A 20,713-nucleotide genomic window follows, 5' to 3' on the forward strand; every position below is an offset into this window, starting at 1 on the left:
TAGAACAGGCAGGCTTTCGAAAAGGTTTTAGTACCATCGATCATCTACAAACAATTAAAACAGTCATTGAAAAAACAACAGAATACAATATACCTCTACATTTGGCCTTTGTAGACTACCAAAAAGCCTTTGACAGCATCGAAACCTGGTCATTTCTAGCTGCAATGGAGGACGCGAGAATTGATTCCAGATATTATTCCATTATTAAAAATATCTATGATAGTGCAACCTTCCAAGTTAAATTAGATGATGACCTCAAAACAGAAAAAATACTACTCGGCAAGGGCGTGAGACAAGGAGATACCCATCTCTCCCAAGTTATTTACACTGGCACTGGAAAATGTCTTCAAGAAATTAGAATGGGAAAATAGAGGTCTAAACATCGATGGGGTACACCTTCTTAGCCATCTGAGGTTCAAGATAATGAGCAACAATATCCATAACATTACCGTGGACAACGTTATTATTGAAAACGTAGACCATTATATATATTTAGGTCATAAAATCAAGCTGGGCAAGGAAAACCAAAATACGGAGATCAAACGCAGGATCCATTTGGCATGGGTAGCATTTGGAAATATGAGCGATATTTTCAAGGATAAAAAGGTGCCCATGAACCTAAAGAAAAAAGCTTACGACAGCTGCATTCTACCTGTGCTTACGTATGGCTTAGAGACTATGTCAATTACTCGAAAAACAGCAGAACAAATACGAGTAGCACAAAGAGCCATGGAAAGAATCATGTTGGGAGTCAATATTAGAGAAAAAAATACGGAATACCCACATACGTCAAAAAACAAAATTAATAGATGTCGTTAAAAGAGTGGCAAGTCTGAAGTGGCAATGGATAGGACATGTGGCAAGACAGGATCCAGACCGATGGCCCCAAAAAATAATCCTATGGAGACCTAGGGGAACAACAAGAAGTGTGGGCTGACCAAAAAAGAGATGGGTCGATGACGTCAGGGCAGTGGCGGGAAGACAATGGATAAGATTGGCTAGAGATCGCGAGGCATGGAAAAACCTAGAACAGGCCTATATCCAACACTGGATGGAACCAGGCTGAGAAAGAAGAAGAAGAAAGAAGAACTACTAGGTATTTTTGGAATCAAAATACAGTAGAACTTTAATAATTCGGACACATATCGGAAAAACCACCCACGAATTAATGTATCCGAATTACTGGAGGAATATTTTTATAATTTTTTTCCATAGCAACTGTTAAAATTGTCTTATATCTATCAAAAATAGTACTTTAACCGCAAGGGTAGATTAAATATGATATGTTTTTTAATTGCTTCCATTTTTGAAAATTTTTGTATTCCTTTTCATAAGTTATTCGGGATTTAAATGGAAGTAGTTTGGATATGGCGTTTGTCGCCTCAGCCTGAATATCTGTTGGTAATTTACTTATTTCGTTTTGAGCCATTTCTGGTTCCAATTCAATCAGCAGTCGACACGAAAGAGAATTAAAAAATATTGACTCAAAACTGACAACTAAAGAGACAGCTTTATTTATTTGTCAAATTACATAGAAACCAACACCAACCCAGCACAATATGTTTTCTACTCGTAATAAATTCCTTGAAATAACAATTTCTGAATATTTTTTAAAACGTAACTCGCTATGGAAAAAAAATATTGTTTTATTAACCACGATAAAATTGCATTATCGTCTCCCGGAATTAATCGGTCGACGATAAAATACCATTTTATCGTCTTGTATAAAAATCACTATCAGGAGGGCATCACTATTAATGGGCAGGTCCTAAATAATATGCGGTTCGCGGACGATACCGTCCTTATAGCAGACAACGTGGATGATCTGCAAACACTTCTACAAAGACACGTGTAGAGTCTGGCCTGAAAATGAACCCTAAGAAAACTAAATTTATCATAATCACTAAGAGAGAAGATGTCCAAGCCAATGTTCTAATACATGATACACCTATGGAGAGAGTACGAAAATATAAATATCTAGGCAGTTGGTTGACCGAAAACTTGGATCAATTAGCAGAAATAAAAGCTCGAATAGAAATAGCCAGAGCATCCTTTGTAAAACTCAAAAAATGTCTCCGCAGTGGAGACATCAACTTAAAGCTTAGATTAAGAATGCTAAGGGGTTACATATTTGCAACTCTACTCTATGGTTCAGAGGCTTGGACACTTAAAAAGGCCGAAATGGAGAAGCTTTCGAAAGATGGTGTTATCGGCGTATGCTGAGGATTGCATGGACTGACAAAGTTACAAATGTAGAACTGCGACGCAGAATTCAGAAGGACGAAGAGGTGATTAACACCCTTAAAAAGAGAAAACTTGAGTACTTTGGACACATAATGAGAGGACCTAAATATGCCCTGCTGCAGAACATAATAGAAGGAAAGATAAAGGGCAGAAGGAGCCAAGGAAGAAGAAGAACATCATGGCTCATGAATTTAAGAGAATGGTTTGGAATGACTTCAAACCAGTTATTCAGAGCAGCCGTTAACAAAGTTAGAATTGCTATGATGATTTCCAACCTCCATTAGGAGATGGAACCCGAAGAAGATAAAAAATAATTATTATTGTTTCATACTTTTATTGTTTCCAACCTAAACTTAAAATTTAAACACATTTTTTTTAAACCAACTCGCAAAACGCTTTATAAAACATACTAAAACTTCTTTTTATTCTTATAAACTGTGCTTGTTGACCGTTCACGTACTTATATGCACCCATAAGAGTTTTGCTACTCAGTTTGCTACTTTCTACAATATCCATATTAAGTAACTACCCACCTTAATACACATTAAATAAAAATGTGTTAATTTTTTAGTGGTAAATTGTGTCCAGTAAACTTATTTTTATTCCAAAAATATGCAGTAGTTCTATGTCTACGGAATATTGGGGCACCCTGTATATATTTAATGTCCTGCGAGTTTATGGTTGGGGACGGGTATATAAAGGATGCTAGTTAAAGTTTGCAAACGATTTCATAAATTTTCGATGGATTTTTAACGAAAAAAATGTATTTTATATCGCTTCAAAGCTATAAAACTTTAATTGAATCATCTGTTTCAAATAAAAATGTATCCGGTTCTCGAGATTCGTCCGTTTGTACCTATAAAAAGGAGAGAGCAAAAGGTACGACTTTGTTGACTACAGGCAGAAAACGCACAATGAAGACTGTATACAACTAAAAATTTCATATATACGACGCGAAGAGTTGGAATCACCCTGTAAATTGAACAAGAAGTTAAATCAAACAATATCCAATAAACTATATAGACTTTCAAGGTTTTAAAAAAACTACAAATAGAAATTATTCTTGTAATATCAAAGATACGAGAGCATGAAAGTTGAAATAAATATTTACCGACCCATAACATTTGCGGTTTTCTGGTTACTATCGCTAAGGAGAAGAAATTGTTTATGCAATTAATGTTTCTAGATAATTAGACGTAAACTAGCAAGAAATGGAATGCAATCAACTGTTTAAAACTTAGTAATTATGATAAAAAGAACCACAAATATTTTTGTGCGGTTAATATATTTTGTTTTATTACTCATATACTAATATAGCAGGTTTTTTTTCAAATATTTGCTATTAATAGATGTAAGTATGGATTAATTTATTTTAACCATTATTTTCTTTTGATCATTCAGAATATTTGTTTCCAGATATCGATTTTTTGTTAAAACCTATTGTCTATTGCTGATATTAAACAAGAAATCTTATCCGATAGTCATGAAGCACTAATAGCGATCAACTCAGTAACCATCAATTCGAAGTTAGTCAAAGAATGCATATAGAGAAGCTGAGACTGTATAACATTTTATTTTTTGTTAAAATCGTGTTTATTGTTAACAACTCTGACTTTTCTGACTATCTAGTTTAATAGTATTAAATACTTTGTATTCTCTTCATTTTATCTATTGTAATACAGTTTACGGACATAGCTAAACAAGATAAATAACTTTGAAAAACTTAACCAAACAACGTTGATTACACAAACCGCAACATTCGCTACGAAAGCCGTTGAAGAACTTCAACTAAATGACTTGTAGTTATCCTTAAATCATTTTCCGTGTTCTTCGCTGTTATGCTACATCTGAAAATGCTTCAGCCGAGAAAAAACGATGCATTTTACATGGATGTTTAACAGAAAATAGTCATTATTTTGACTAGAATAACAGAGAGAGAGAGAGAGAGAGAAATAGGTAAAACTATTTTTTTTTAATAAATAAGTAGTATCATATCATTTTTCTGTTTATTATACAGGGCGGTAGCATATTCTGCAGATAAAAATAAGTAAAAAAGTTCGTATAAATGTATGTCTTAAAATGCTTAGTTTCGGAGATACAGGGTGTAGAAGTTTTATTTTTATTTCGATTTTTTTCAAATAATTTATGAAGTAACGTCAATATTTGGATGAAAATTGGTGTCTGGAAGTTTTTTGACACGATAAATTTGATTTTGATGTCAATATGACTCCTACTTGTAGAGGGCGCCACCTACATGTTTTTTAACTGGTTTGAAGAGTAATAACTTTTTGTCCGTACCTGTATAAAACAACTGGGTAAAAAAATATTCATTTACGGCATTTATTACGTAAAAAAGGTCTCTTGGTAAAAATCGCTACGAAATGGGTCTCGAAATATTTGGAGTTGAAATTATCAATATCTGTCATTATTGACATAAATTAACACTCAACGTGTTTATTTTTTGTCAATAATGACATGTATTGACTATTTCCGTTCTAAATATCTTCAGAACGGTTACTCGTAGCGATTTTTACCAAGAGACATTTTTTACGTAAAAAGTCACGGAAATGTATATTTTTTTCACTCAGTAATTTTATTTCCGGAATACAGTTCGAGCACCCTGTATATCTGGTTTGCATATAGTGGGTTTCTTCGATTTGTACAAAAGTTGGGGTGAACGTCATAAAAAATGTTTTTTGCTGAATGCACGTCGCAATGTTGCCACGACTCCTTTTTTACTTTGATTCTACATTTTACTTGAAAATTAATATACAGGGTGTTTAAAAAACATCTTTCGTGGGGAGATTCCTCACGTAAAAATAAGATGTATTTTTGATATCAACATAGTTCCGTTTCTGCTTTGTTTCGTAGTTATAGGAGGTTAAATTTTTCATTTTTTTTCGATTTATTATAATTTTTTTCCAAGTGCTTTTAGCGACTGGAATAAAATTTTTGGGGTAAAAGTTACTATGCTAGTATATTTCTATATGTACATATATTATTTGTCCGAGAATAAAACCAACTTTCATATTACGACAAACAGAAAATAATTTGCATTGCGTGTGTAAAGAAATGGAAAGAAACGCTAAGGTATTTTAATTATACCGAGTATAGTTGTTACAAATTACGCTGACATTGTCCGTTTTGTGTCGGTTAAGTTTTTGTCTTGTACGTACACTTTCCTCTTTTAAGCGACATCACGTAACTAATTAACCTTTTTAATTATTTCTGTGTATTTACTTAAGATTTGTTGCTTTACTGCATTTTAAATAACTCCGGTATACTTTGTAGAATGTATTTCTTCTGGTTATTTTTACATAAAAACGACTTTAATTTTAATATATTTACCAAAAACTGAGGTTAATTATTGGCGATGTTTTTTTTTGGCTTAGATAGAATTACTTTATTGAGAAAATCTTATTTCTCAATAAAGTATTTTTCTACAGTATGTTTCCGGGAGACGATAATGCAGTTTTATCGTCGTGTATAAAACAATATTTTTTTCCATAGCGAGTTACGTTTTAAAAAAAATTCAGAAATTATTACGAGTAGAAAAAATATTGTGCTGGGTTGGCGTTGGTTTCTATGTAATTTGACAAATAAATAAAGCTATCTCTCTAGTTGTCAGTTTTGAGTCAATATTTTTTAATTCTCTTTCGTGTCGATTGAGATTCGAGAAACACCTCCTTATCGAACCTCTACACTCCACAGTCAATCCGTTTGCCAAAATTCAGCTTTAAACGTCAAGCAGTTTAAGCAGAATCGTGATTACTCAATGGTATCATATTTTATGAAACGCCCTGTATAAATTTTTAAAAAATCTTAAAATATGTAAAACAACAATATAAAGTATACGTGTTTAAGAGTTTTTCCGAAAAACTCACCGGTTTTTAAATAAAAAATGTTCTAATATTTGAGGGGTAGTTTCACCACCTTAGAATTCGAGTTTCGAAAAATCCCTTCTTATCGAACCTCTACACCCTAAAGTCAATCCGTTTTCCAAAAATCAGCTTTTTACATCAAGCGCTTTAAGCAGGATCGTGATTAATCAATGACAAAATTTTTCGAAACACCCCGTATACATTTTCGTACGTTGAGTGATTTGAGCAGGATCGTGATTAATCAGTGAGTCACTTAAGGATTTTATATATTAGTATAGATAATAATTTCGATTTCATTCTTTGATAAATAATAATTTTGATTAACGTCATATTTTATGCTGTTGTTCTTTGAATAAAAAAAATTAAGGAAAGAACATATCAAATATCTTGATTTTAAAATTTAAAAAAATATATCTCTCTTTTTACATTATCCATATTAAAACGTAAGTAGAAAATTATATAGAATTTGCCAGTCGAAATTTCTGAAATAGCCGACGAGAAAAAATCCACTTCAATTTAATTTAATGTTGGTATACGCGGACGCAAACGACCTGCTTAAAATGCACAACTTAACTGCACGTTTCTGGTAAGAAATTAATTAAGACTCAATAACATCTAACGTGTAATTATAATGTAACGAAGACGGAGAAGAAGAAGAAGAAAGAAGTAAGAGAAGAAGAAATACTGGAAATACATGGTGAAATTGACCGAGATTGAAAAAGGGAATGAGAAACATGAGTATATACTTTCCAATCTACGTATTTTAATTCGTAGGTTGCTATACACGGTGTCCCAGATAAGAATGCACACTAGGATTTGTGCAGAAATTTGTTCTTAGTCGAAACCGGAAAAAAATACTCAATGCCTCGAAAAGTTCAGTGCTTTCGGTAACTAAGAGAAAACAGGCCAAAATTATCATCGATTTTCATTCAATAGCTATCTTTGATGCCGTTTTTTTTTTCGATCATATGGTATTTGTAAATACTGTCAGTAAAGAATAAAAACGAAATAAGAAATCTTTGTATCTCTTTCTTTAGCATCTAAGTAGTATTTTTTAAGAGTCTATTGCGCTGGCTGTACTGTTCGGGTCGCTCTTAGGGGTCGGGAAAAGCGGGTGTGTGGCCGAAGGAAATAAATATTATATTTCAGAAATCTGCCTAAGGCTTAGCCCGATCCTGTCGTGTTAAGCCACACCCAAAATTCCAAACACACGTGCTTGGATTAAGGCTTGATCAAGGTTTGTAGAGCTTCAGCATTTGCCATAAAATAGCGAGCAATTTGTTACAAAACCATATAAATTATATATCACCGTAATCACAAAACTTCAATCTATTTCCGTATTGTAACGGAATTTTAAATTATGTCTTTATTTTCGAGAAAATTTAGTCCAAACATAAGGAATATTTTGTTGATGTTTGACCATCAAAATTTTAAAAATATAAAAGTTATCTAAGAATGTGCTACAATACGGATATAATATAATCCTTTATCTTTATTTTCCTTCTTTATTTGTGTAAAAATACCTAGCCAGTTTTACATAAAACCTTAAATGCCCAACGCTTATTTTGCTAGAAATGGACTCTTCAGTTACTGAAGCTTTTCAAAATAGAAAAATCTGTTGAAATATTAAACATCCGTCTATTTTTCTATTATTATTATTTTACTCCTTTTTGGAATAATTTAAAATATTATTTAAGCCGCTTTTAACCTAGCTAACTATTTATTTACTCTATCATCACTCATTATTTCTTCGACCTGGTAATTCCTTGGCATGTCCTCTACCACTCGACGTCCCTCAGTCGACTAGATTCTGGACTCTATTCAAGTGACACTCGACGTTGGAACGTCAAACAAAAGACGGCCGGGCACACGACCGCAGCAGCTATATCCTTTTTGTTTCTGCGTAATATCGACATCTTCTATTTGACTTCTTTTTCTTCTTTTAATTTTGAAGAGGTTTACTGAGGACGAGAGCGCGTAGAGAAGAGTGGAAGGAACTACTAGAAACGTTGTCGTCGGTAAATGGTCATATGTTGTAAGATTTTCTTGGAACACAGGAATCCTAGGAATTATAGACTTATATACAGGGTGAAAAAGAAATTGGAAGAAAGAAAAGTTTTCTCAGCAGTTCCCAAGTAGCATTTTTGGACACATTTTCTAAACACACTTTTTTCTTGGACACACTGTTTCTAAAAATGTGAGGAAACATAATACCAAACTAAAACAGTCTATGTCTGTGTGTGGATTTCAAAATGAAAACAACTATCAACAATGTCGATCCCCGCCATAATTTTCTTTGTCTTAAGATCTTCGTTTTTAGGTTTTCTCGCACAAAAAATGTCTGGCAAAAGCAAATTCATCGTGTAATTTAATAATGTACTTTCATATTTTTAATGCCCCTTTTTTTTTGAAATATAGATTTTTGTGTTTATTTCTATATCATGGTTCTGAAAATAAAAATATATAAATTAATGTAAGTAGAACGCGTTCTTACAAGTTTAAAACCTATCACTAGCCAACATGGCGGAATTTTAATTCATCTATACTAATATATAAAATCCTTAAGTGACTGACATACTGATTAATCACGATCCTGCTCAAACCACTCAACGTAAGAAGCTCAATTTTGGCATACAGGTTGATTCTAGGGTGTAGAGGTTCGATAAGAAGGGATTTTTCGAAATTCCAGTTCCAAAAGGGTGAAACCACCCCTCAAATATTACAATATTTTTTATTTAAAAAACGATCAAGTTATTAATTATTAATACATTTTTATTTACTTATTATAACACAATTAAAACATGAAAAAATGTATTCCATTTTGGAAAAAAGAGAAAAAACGTATGCTGGTAACATTTTTCTTAAAAAACATTTATTCAACAAAACATGTCTGTAATGCGTATAATAAATTATTATAAAATCCCATGAGAAAAATATCTGTATTTGTACTCACCATAATGTCCTTCCTTCTGCTTTTTTAATTATAATGCTATAAAAACTTGAAGAATGCATAAATACAAAAACTGTTTAAAACAAAAATATTTGAGAGATGAGATTACAGAATATCAAATAAATTATGGAAACTTTTTAGACATAAAACGGGTACAAAATCTTTGGAAATGTGAGCCACGTTTGTTTCTTAAAAATTTCGAAAAATTTGTGATATAAGATCTTTATTGTTATAGGTTATGTAGCGAAACCATATTTTGGTAAAATGTGACGAAACTGTTTCGCAATGTTTCTCAGCAGAGATTTTGTTTCGATTTTGTGTCTAAAAATGCTACTTGGGATTGCTTATAGGACACATTCACTCTGTGTAGGGGAGTCCAAAAATCATGTTTAACTAGATACTGTCCAAAAAGATATGAAAAAAATGTACATCACACATAAATTAAAATTTGTAACAAAATTCAAATTTATTACCCATCATTATACAAACTGCTCGTACCAATGTGCGTTTTTGTGGTTTCATCAGGTACCCTTCCGAGAATAGAGCAATAGAGACATTATTCCAGGTGATTAATGACGATTTAAGTAATTGAGATATCATAATTAGAGTCGTACCGGAGACCGATCCGCCAGTGGTACCGAGAAATTGTAATTTTTCGCAGCGACTCCTGCTCGCGGTTGCCAATTTTCTTACATTACGTCGCGCCGTTTCCAGTTTTTTATCGCTTTTTCTTTATGTATATTTAATTATAGCAGGTTATCGAAGTTCGCAGAAAATCGTCTGAGAAATGTTTTCTTGCAGTGTTTGTTATATTGCAGTATTAGTTAAAAATTCCGATAATTGTTAAGTCCTTTGTTTCTAGAAATATTTGTTTTTCAGAAAAATGTGCAATAATAAAACGGGTGTAAATACAATCACCGGCATCTTAAAATTTTGATGTATTTTAAAGTTTAATATATTTTGTTCAAGTCGGCCGATTTTGATGATTTTTTAAGCAATTTGTAGCTCAGTTATTTGACTTTTTAGTTTCTTTCTTAAAATTAAAAAAGAAGTTTCCTTCTGTCAATTATACGACGGAAAATAAAACGTTCATATTTTGGGGAAAGTTTGAATCACCCTGTGGAATATGTTAGCAATGCAAGGAATTTTAAAATAATTTTATCTTCGAAGTACATCTTTTCTTGATAGCTTGTTTTTTGATTCATCTCGATATCTTTATTTTTATTGGAGATATTAGCTTTTAAATAAGAGAGTAACGATTTAGAACAATTTTGGCATTGATTTTGGGTCCTCATCGCCACACTCATAAAATAGTGTTTATTGTTATTGTAATGTCACTGCCATTGAAAATAATAAAATTATATAAGGATTCTTGCCACTTAACTGCTGATATAGAAATTTAATTCTATACTATGTCTGTCAGTCATAATGTGGATCAACCTGTTCTCACTACCGGTTTCGGAGCCCTACTCCATCATCAGATGAGCTTGGGCAGATCCACAAAATGACAACCACAGCGCAGAGATAGTTAATTCCGACTTGTCGGAAAGTGTCGGTTAGATATTGAGTCCCGAACGGGAGATAGTGGCCTGCGTGCAATGGTAGTACTTTCGTTCCACCGAGGCGTAACTATCGATAGTAAATGATGGTAAAACGCTTTTTTTTTCTATTTTATAATTTGGCTTGCCTGAAGCCAAATTATAAAATAGAAAACAAATTTCTTGCAGTATAGGTATATAAATAAAATTATATAAGGATTCTTGCCACTTAACTGCTGATATAGAAATTTAATTCTACGCTGTGTCTGTCATAATGTGGATGAACATCGACAAGTCGGAATTAACTATCTCTGCGCTGTGGTTGTCATTTTGTGGATCTGCCCAGGGTCACCTGATGATGGAGTAGGGCTCCGAAACCGGTAGTGAGAGCAGGTTGATCCACATTATGACAGACACAGCGTAGAATTAAATTTCTATATCAGCAGTTAAGTGGCAAGAATCCTTATATAATTTTATTATATACCTATACTGCAAGAAATTTGTTTTTTATATTTTAACTTCGCTTGCTTGAAAAAAAGCCTTTTACCATTCTTTACTATCGATAGTTGCGCCTCGGTGGAACGAAAGTACTACCATACCACACATACACCACCAAAACTTTAAACACATAACAAATTTCAGTTAATGTATATTAACGAATCTTGAAATTTTGTAGTTACTTTTACCAATTCTTCTTTTTTCATTAATAATCAAACAATACAACATTTAAAAAAAATATATTCTTTTTACTGTGACAAACTTGACTCTCTATTTGTCAGAAGATTTAAGTGTGACAACCGGAAAAAATACCCAGAATATGTTGTTTTTCTCTATTTGTCTTTTATTGGGGCTATCTTAATTCAAATCTTTATATCTTCTAATGGCCTTACCTCTCTCGACTCTTCTAGCTAGGTTGACGTAACCTTTTAAGATCAATAATTTACTTTTAATAGCTTTATTGCGGTTGTATATCAGCCGCGGCTGGAACGCGTTAGAAGTGATTTTTGATGTTTCCCTGAAGAAACTTTTAGGAATTTTACAAGGCTCGTAAATCTGTTACGTCAGATGGTTAAGGTGTACACGCATTCCGAAATTAACGCACAAAATCGAGGCATTACATTAAAAGAAATATTTGACTTGTAGGTTATACAGGGTGTTCCAAATTCAAGTCTCATCATTGGAATCTTGGAAACTTTATGTTATCATCAAAATAATTAAAATTGATTAAATTGATCAAATTTTTTAATTGATTTTTTCTAGTATTAATAATCTTGAATCTCGAATCAGGATGTTTGTAAAAACATAATTGATGCTAAATTCTATAGTCTTGCATACAAAAAAAATACAAAAATTATATTCCCTGAAAAAGAGAAATGATCTTCTGAACATAACTATCCATGTTGCCTGGAGGAAGAAAATTATTTTGCTTCATCATTTTACTTAGTTATGAGTTGAAAATTCGTATGCCTCATGAAATAGTATTTTACTAATTGGAAAATATTTATATGCAAATATTTAGAAAAAATCTACATTATTTTTGAAGAACGCATAACTTTATTGAAAATTGTCCTTATTTTGGATGATTGATTTAGTAAAATAAAACTCTTTTTTGTTATTTTAATTGGATTATTACCTATAGCTTTTGAATCCAATCGAATTCTTATTTGTTGAATATACCGGGTGCGTTTTATAAATGGCTCATTCCTATAACGTTTTATTTGTTGAGATAAAAAGCGATATTTGGTATGGTAGTAGTTTTTTTTATTTGAAAAAATAAAAAAGTTATAGAGGTGAGCCACTTTTCGGACGCACCCGGTATGAAAAAACATCCTGTTTAAATTATACATATTTATACAAGGATGCGTTTCAAATAATTACACATATTGTGAAGGCTGGTAGATTTCGATAAAAGAAACATATTTTCTCTTTATCGTTTTTTAAATAAGTTCAAAATAACGGATTTATTTTACTTTGAAAATTTCCAAAAAAATGTATTTTTTCATAACCACTGTATTTTTTCTCTGTTTTCGTTCTTCTAAATTTAAACTACTACTTATGTTGTCATACTATCAAGATATGTTTCTTAACTAAAAATTAGAAAAATTTCCAAAATTTCTTTTGAAAAAGGCAAAATTTTCACAATTTTTTTCGCAAAAAAAAACAACAAAAAAAAACAGCATAGTTTAGAGTTCTTTTTGTTCAAAATATCACTCCTAAAAATATGTGTACTTGTTTAAGATTCACCCTGTATGATAGGGATCAAATTATTCTGTTGGTCCAAAAAAATATAAGTGGGTACTTTTTGCAATAGGAGGTAGTGTTGTCATAAAATGTCAAATTCAACGTGCGTAACCATAGTTTCTTGATATATAATTACTTTCAGGCTTTGATTAAGAAGACTAAGGAAGGAGCATATCAAAAATCTTAGGTACATCGCGATGGGCCTCAAATATGGCCGACTTAAATTCCGGTTTATCAGTGCCATTCTAATTTTATTTAAAAAATGTAAAACTATGATGTAGGGTAGACGTGGGGTAGACTCAATAATGTGTTATTTTATTTTACGTTGTGAATAAATGTTGGTAGTTATTAAAATTGTTATAAAAATATATAATTCTAATAAAAATAGATAAGTTATATTAAGTATTTATTAACACAAACATCCGATACCCTACTGAAGCAGGTAAGTCAAATTAACGTATCAAAATTTTTTGCCATCTGATCTTTGACAAGTAGTAAATAAAAGCTAAAATGCAAGAAAATATATAATTTAGTTAATTTAAGTGAATTTCATAAATGATCGGTTTACTACACGTATGTATATTATATAGTCACTTACTAGCGAAAAGTTGTTCCATTATTTCACTCAATTTTTGCCGAGAGCTACCGCACGCTACACAAACAATTATTTTAGAGTCTTTTTCGATAAATCGCGATAATGTCACTGTTAATTTAAATTCTGCCACAATTTCCATCTAGATTGACTACCTTTATACAACTATCAGTAGTAGAATAAATAATAAATAACATAAAATAAGCTCCGTAAAGACTGACAAATCCACAAAATTTCAAATCAAATTCAAATGTGTCAAATGAATCGTCAAACAGAACTGTCAAGGATCCCCACCCTAGAGAGCTTTTTCCGCCCACCATGCATGAATACATGGATAGCATTATGCTCCTTCCTTAGTCTTCTTATTCAAGGCTTCCAGGGTATTACTTTTAAATTTTTGATATTATTTGCAACGTTTGAAGTTTCAAAAATTATTTGTGACGTTTGAAAATAAAATAGCATGTTCTATTCGGAGTAAAAATGACTTTTGGTCCCTCCTCCCTTGGAATGTCAAGCCTAGTCACAAATAGTATCATTTTTACTCCCAATAAAACAATATACTATTTATGTGTAAATTAAAATATGTTTTTAATAATCTGTCGAGGTATACTATATTTTTGAAATAAAAAAATAAATTCTATATTCGTAGTAACCGTCTTTAAGAAATGTTGTCATTATAATTTCACTTAAAAAAGATAATTTTACTATTTTTTCTTTATAAAAGAAAAGATATATATCGCTGGCTATGTGGTGAAATAAGTAGAAAATTCTTTAGATATAATACAACTCTAATAAAAAAGGTCATAACTATGTGAAACACACAAAAGTTTATGTTTATTATTCGAATTTAAAACTGGAAGTATCTTTAAAAAAAATAGTATTATTTTTCTGCTTTCTAATTTTTTTGGAAGAATATAATTGCATTTTTTATCAGTTGACTTATTTTTAAAATTAGAAAATTTCTTAAACATATTCATAAATCCAGGAATATGGAAATAAAACACCTGTAATTTTCGATTTTATAAATTGTTTATTTACGTCTATATTCACAGGCTAGAAGGCATTTTTTTTAGTGTACATCGTTGTTGCTTTTCGCAAATTTCTTTAATTAGCTACAATAATAAATATCAAAAAATAGAAAACGTGTATATTTACAATAATAATAAAAATAGTATAAAAGTGTTACAGTCTTTTGAAGGCGTCTAAATAAACTGTACAAATCAATTATTTACAACAAAAATAATAACAATTTAAAACACAGAGAGCGGGATTAGTTTTAAAAACTTCGTCAACGATTTCAGCTCTCTCTGTCATTAAGGAATGTCATCGTTTTTATAGGTATCACTTAAAAAAAGATAATTTGACTATTTTATCACAAATGAAATAAAAATTATATGGGGCGCTATATAAAACATTGCACTGGACGTACAACACTATCACAAAATGACCTTTAAATATGGATGGCCACAGTCCTAGTACCTGGCTGACCACCTCCGGGTGGATTCGGTGGTTGACCCCTGCCGCTGTGCCTGTGCACGTGGTGGTGCACGTGCGGGGTCCTTGTTGAACCCCTTCGTTGATTGTTGGGTACATCGGGTAGAGCGTACCTTAATTTCTCCCAAAACAACTTGTCACCCCACTGTAAATAAAAGTTCGTTTTGAGGTACAACCGGATATCCGGATCAAGGTCTTTATGTGGTACCTCACCGAGTAGTACCACTATAAGTCGACGTCTTCTATCGCGAAGCACTTGATGATGCGCCGATTTGAACTCGAAACGACACCACTCCGATTTTATAAAGTTTTCGGAAAGTACCATGATGGTACGACGCGACGATTCGACTGCTTGCACTATACTATCGGCTAGGAAGGCACCCACCGGGAAATCACGGTAATGTAAACACAGTTTATATTGGGGTTCTAGTGCTGGGGCTAGTACTTCGGCCACCCAGGCTTCGTCTTTTGAACTGTAACTCACGAAAGCGTCGAAGAGTTTTTCGCGTTCGTCACGATCCAGGTCGATGGTACCTTGGAACAGTCTCAGACCGAATTTCGAGTGTAGCCACACGCGCACTTCCTGCCTGAACACGAAGACTAGTAAAGTCAAGAGAACTATAGCAGCAAAGACTGCTAAAGTCACTACTAACAAGGGAAGGTAGTCTTCCACCACTTGCTTCTGGATAATCGTCTTGGTAGCTGTCAGATTTCCGTTAATGCTGTTATCGATGTTTGTCGCGCCGGTACACATAGTTCCGTTGGGTTGGGTGACTAAGAAACCTTGTTCGTGATAGTAATCCATACCAACATCCTCTCCGAAACTTTCAGTCGAGTTAAAAACACAACGAACTTTTGAAACGTCTTTTACTGCATCACCTCGCACCATCCACTCGCGTAGTTTTTCGACAAATTCACATTCGCAAGACCACAGATTATAAGCTACGGTTACCTCGACCAAAGAAGTCGGCATAGTCCATAAATCAAACACCGTGACCCTGTTATGATCCAGATGCAACGTCTGTAAGTGTCTCAGCCCTTTAAAACTTGATCCCTCGATGGAAGAAATACGATTGTTTTGTAGAAATAGTTCTCTTAAAGAATCCAGACCTTCAAACTCAAAACCTTTGATTTCTGTGAGTCTATTTCCATCTAAGTGAAGTGTATCCAGCTCTTTAAGTCCATGGAAAGTTCGGTTTTGTATTATCTCGACCTTTGAATTATTTAGGAACAATATTCTTAACTTTTTCCTTCCGATGAAGGCGTGGCTATTTAAAGTTCTCAAATTATTTCCATCCAAGTACAGTTGTGTAGCGTCCATAGGTATTTTATTGGGTAAATGCGAAACATGTCCTCCTGAACTACAATCAACGACGTTAGCACTCCAACTCTGATCGTGGTAGCAAGTGCAATTATCCGGGCAAGTCATCTCGCAGTCACACGCGTCAAAGTCACAACAGTGACATAAAGCAAAACAGTGAGAATCGTAGGTGCATAGGAACTGATACGGAGCAGCTTCGACCAAAGGAACATGAGTAGTACCACGATTATAGAGTAACTCACAGAAAATACTCTCTAAATCAACTAAACGAGGTTGGGTTCGAGTCCTAGAAGCCGCGTTGCCTTTCTGTAACCATTCCATTGTACAATCACACCTGTACGGGTTCCCTCCAATGTAGAACTCTGGTAGATCACGTTCTGGAGGCACTGAAGAAATACGTAACGCGTTAGGATCCAGGCTTGTAATCTGGTTACCGAAAAGGTCCACGCGAGTCAAGTTTGGCTTCTTGAAAAACGTGTAAGATTGTACTTTGGATATTCTGTTATCATTGAGGTACAACACTTCAACACTGTTCGGGATAGCACTACCGGTGATCTCGGTCAAACGATTAGAACTCGCGTCAAAAGTACTCAGACTCAAGGTACTCTCTATTTCGAAGTAATTTCCTAGTTCTTCTATTTGGTTAGCGTGAATGTCCAGCCACTGAAGTCCTGTAGGTATAAGGGCATAATCGAACCATCTGAGCTTGTTATCTGAGACATTTAACCATACTAAGCTGGGTAGTTTAGCAAAAAGTCCCTCTATGTCTGCCAAAAGATTACCATCAAGTCTAATAGCCTGGATGTTGGTGTTTCCATCAAACGCACCAGGAGAAACTTTTTGGATCTTGTTTCTGGAAAGGTTTAAGATTTTTAGGGCTGTTAACGGATCAAAGGCTCCACGTGAGAGGTTTCCGATATTGTTTTCAGTCAGTCTTAGTCCGTAGAGCTGAACCAATCCAGAGAATGTCTCGTTTTTAACCATGTCAATGTGATTTTCTCCTAGATCCAGAGTTTTGAGTAAAGGAACGCTACGTATCACGTCAGGAACTTGAAGAAGCTTGTTTCCGTTCAGGTGTAAGTCTTGTAATCCTGAACAGTTTCTCAAAGCATCCGGATGGACCCAGGATATTCTGTTATTATCCAGAGACAACAGTGATAAAGATGACAAACCGTTGAGGGTATCAACTTCAACTCTTGTTAGTCGGTTAGCAGAAATTATGAGAGTATGAAGGTTTTCTAAAGCACTAAAAGTATTTTCTGGAAGCGTTTCAATGAGGTTATCATTTAGTCGAAGAATCTGTAGATTGTAGAGATCACGAAATACGTTTTGCTCCAATTTTGCGACGTGATTGTGACTTAGATCGAGTACCACCAGCCTGACTAGACCTGCAAAAGTTGCAGCGTTGATCCATTCAGCAGTAAGCTCGTTGTGTGATAAATCCAGAACTAGAAGCTGGGTTAATTCTCCAAACAAACCTGGAGCCAGCACATTGATGGTGTTGTTTTGAAGGTATAACTCGCGTAAATTGCGTGTATCAGCGAATAACTCCGGAGGCAAGTTTACAAGACGGTTATTGGAGAGTTTTAGGATATGTAAAGCTGTCAGTCCTTCGAGGGCACGGTCTGCTAAGGAGTTTAGGCCATTTCCTTGAAGATACAGTTTTTCTAAGTGAGTTAGACTAGAAAGTTGACCGGCCGGTAAATTTTCGATCCTGTTTCTCGATAGATCAGCAATTTTGAGGTTAACCCCGCACTTTTCCGGCATACCACTCGAAAATCCGAAACTGAACACTTCCCGTAATCTGTTCCTGGTCAAATTCAACACTTCCAGGGCATGTAGTGGACACAGAACACCTTCTGGTAGACTCCACATGTTGTTTTCTCCTAAGTCCAGACGTTCCAAGAGCCTGAGTTCGTCAGAGAATGCATTTGAGGAAACATCCAGGGTCCAGTCAGTGTTGTGAGTTTTTAGAGTGAGGTTTCTGAGTTCTTTGAGTCCTTTGAAAGCTCCTTCGGAGAGGTTTCCGATCTTGCAGTACTCGATGCTGAGTTCTTTGAGCTCGATTAAAGGTTTGAAGCTACCGGCGCTTAAGGAACTCTGGAAGAAGAGATCATCGGAGCATTCCAGTCTGAGTCGTACGGTGTGGTGGGGTTGAATGACGCTGAAGTTGGTGTTTTCCAGCTCGCTGTTGATGGTTCTGAGCCGGCAAACTAGTGCTACGTCGTCTTCTGAGTTGCTGTCAACTACCACCCACTTGCACTCGTCTGGAGCCTGGTAACGGAGGGTTTTGCTGAGCGATGCCGACAGTACTCCGAAGATTGCTCCGAACAGTAGTACCCATATCGACGAAGTGGTTGTCATGGTGCTTTTTCTTGTAACATTTGTTGCTTTATTAGGAACTTTACAGATGTTTTACTTATTACGCATTATTACCGGGAACTGCGCGACTTTTTCGAGGTACTTCGGCACATTTTTCGGTACTGTAATTCGCGATGTTTCGACGGTGGAGTCGGCGGTACGACCGTCGACGTGGTTCGCGGTGGTACTTCTCGTCGTGAACTGACCGGCGCTGTGCAAGGCCACGAACTCTTTGGTGCCTTTCCCCCTCCTTGGTGGTGTCGTTCGGTTCGCGGCTTCCAGCCGTGGTTCGGTACGCCGCATCGATGCCAAATTGGGTTGATTTTCGTGGTTTTACTGAAAAAAGTGAAGAAAAACTAAATTTTGTAGTTTTACTATTTTATTTCTCTGTCTGTGATTAACCTAATAGATTTTATAGATTTACTAACTATCCATTAATATCCCATTATTTACAAATAAGCTTTCGGACAAATTCGAGTTCGGGACGTAGGCTATCAATTGCGGAATATGGCGCGGAAAATTAATTTTATGTAATTTTTTTCACATGAGTTTTTTCGATATTTTAATTGTTATAGATTTTTGTATAAACCCAAAGTTATAAAACTCTGGTGGTCTAGCAATAAAAATCAAAATAGAAGTTAAATGCCTTTTAAGGGCTTGTAAAAAAATTAGGTGCAATAAAAATTATATTGTGCTATAGTTATTTTGGGTTTTTAGTTAGTATTGAATTATTGTCGTTTATTGCTCTTTATAACTAGGGTGCTAAAATATTTATTATGAGGGTTTGAACGTACCTGCCGTCTTGCTGTTGGAAAATATTATAAACGGTAATAACCATATCCTAAAAACCAGGTGTACGATGTAAAGTAAAATTTTCATATTCTGGAAGATTATATTTTTATTCTGTGGGTGATTTTTTGTATTTTTTTTAAATTATTCAATCAAACTTTTTTTTTCATGCATATTATTCAACTCTTCGGTAAAAATATATTTGAACTAGACCACATGTTATTCATTTTAAGGATTTTATGATTTCGATTCCCCTGAAAAATAGTTTGAAAATAGTCTAAGTGTCAAATATCGACGTTTATTAAATTTTAGTGTTCCTATAAAAGAACTTTTATTTTTTGCTTAGTTATGCAACTAATTGGGAAAGAATAAAAAACGAATTATTATATAGGTGTATCTTTTCTTGGCAGTTTGTTTTTTGGTTTATCTCATTAACTTTACTTTTTTTGGAGGTATTCGATTTTGAAGAAGATATTAACAATTTTACGTATTTTTTATATTAAAACTATGCCTTTGCTTTTGGTCCTAGTCAGGACCTATAAAACAGTGTTTGTGATATATGAAATGAAAAATCTGAAATATATGAAATGAAAAATGAAAAATATTACTGTTAGGCAGTTCCTCTAGGAGAGATGGGTTTCAGTCCAGGAGTTGATATCTACCATGATCAATTAAAGCAGAAACATATTGTACATTTGTTGCTTTAAAACAATCTAAAATGTCAATATTCCATGGGTATATTGATAAATGAGGTCTATACGAAAATGCATTTTCTACGAAAATTTGAAGGGATAGATAAAAAATGGTATAATACAATTTCCTGAAGTTATCCACTACCTTAAAGCCGTCAACTCTGTGGAGTAAATATTCGTTGCTCCGCTTCATGATTTACCTGAACAGAAACGTAGATATTAGCATATTCACAAACCTTATTGCATTTTTAAAAGAAAAGCTTCCGGATATCAGGCAAAAAAATCAAAAGTATTTACAAAACTGGAAATAGAACGCTTTATGAAAGAAGCCGATGATAAAGAATTCCTGTTAGCTAAAATTGTCTTAATCGTTGGAGTATTTGGAGCATGTAGGAGGGAAGAAATCACGTTTTTAACCGTAGATCCCATTAAAGATTGTCAGTCATTTATTAGTGTGAAGATTCCGAATACAAAAACTCATTTTCCAAGAGTGTTTACGATTACTGAGAGACCGATAGATGGTATCAATTTCTTACATGTATTTCGTAAGTACGCAAAACTTCGAGCACTCAATGTTACACATCAGCGATTTTTCTTAACGTATCGAAAA

At 33.9% G+C, this 20,713-nt stretch overlaps 2 protein-coding genes across 2 annotated transcripts in view; one reads left to right on the top strand and one right to left on the bottom strand.

The window, feature by feature from the left end:
* LOC115879099 (lysine-specific histone demethylase 1A) overlaps nt 1-20,713 on the top strand; it is a 483,447-nt gene that overhangs the window by 173,730 nt on the left and 289,004 nt on the right. The gene's annotated exons all lie outside the window — the stretch shown is intronic.
* LOC115879097 (toll-like receptor Tollo) lies at nt 14,464-18,835 on the bottom strand. The gene has a single exon (XM_030895746.1). It carries the CDS (start codon nt 18,623-18,625, stop codon nt 14,897-14,899), a length of 3,729 nt encoding a protein of 1,242 aa, XP_030751606.1. The 5' UTR covers nt 18,626-18,835; the 3' UTR covers nt 14,464-14,896.

Source organism: Sitophilus oryzae, unplaced genomic scaffold, assembly GCF_002938485.1.
Source record: "Sitophilus oryzae breed Bouriz unplaced genomic scaffold, Soryzae_2.0 scaffold_1576_pilon_pilon, whole genome shotgun sequence".
Classification (NCBI taxonomy): Eukaryota; Metazoa; Arthropoda; class Insecta; order Coleoptera; family Curculionidae; genus Sitophilus; species Sitophilus oryzae.

Excerpts from the sequence above, each read along its gene's own strand:
- LOC115879097 (XM_030895746.1), bottom strand. The coding sequence starts at position 18,625 with ATGACAACCACTTCGTCGATATGGGTACTACTGTTCGGAGCAATCTTC.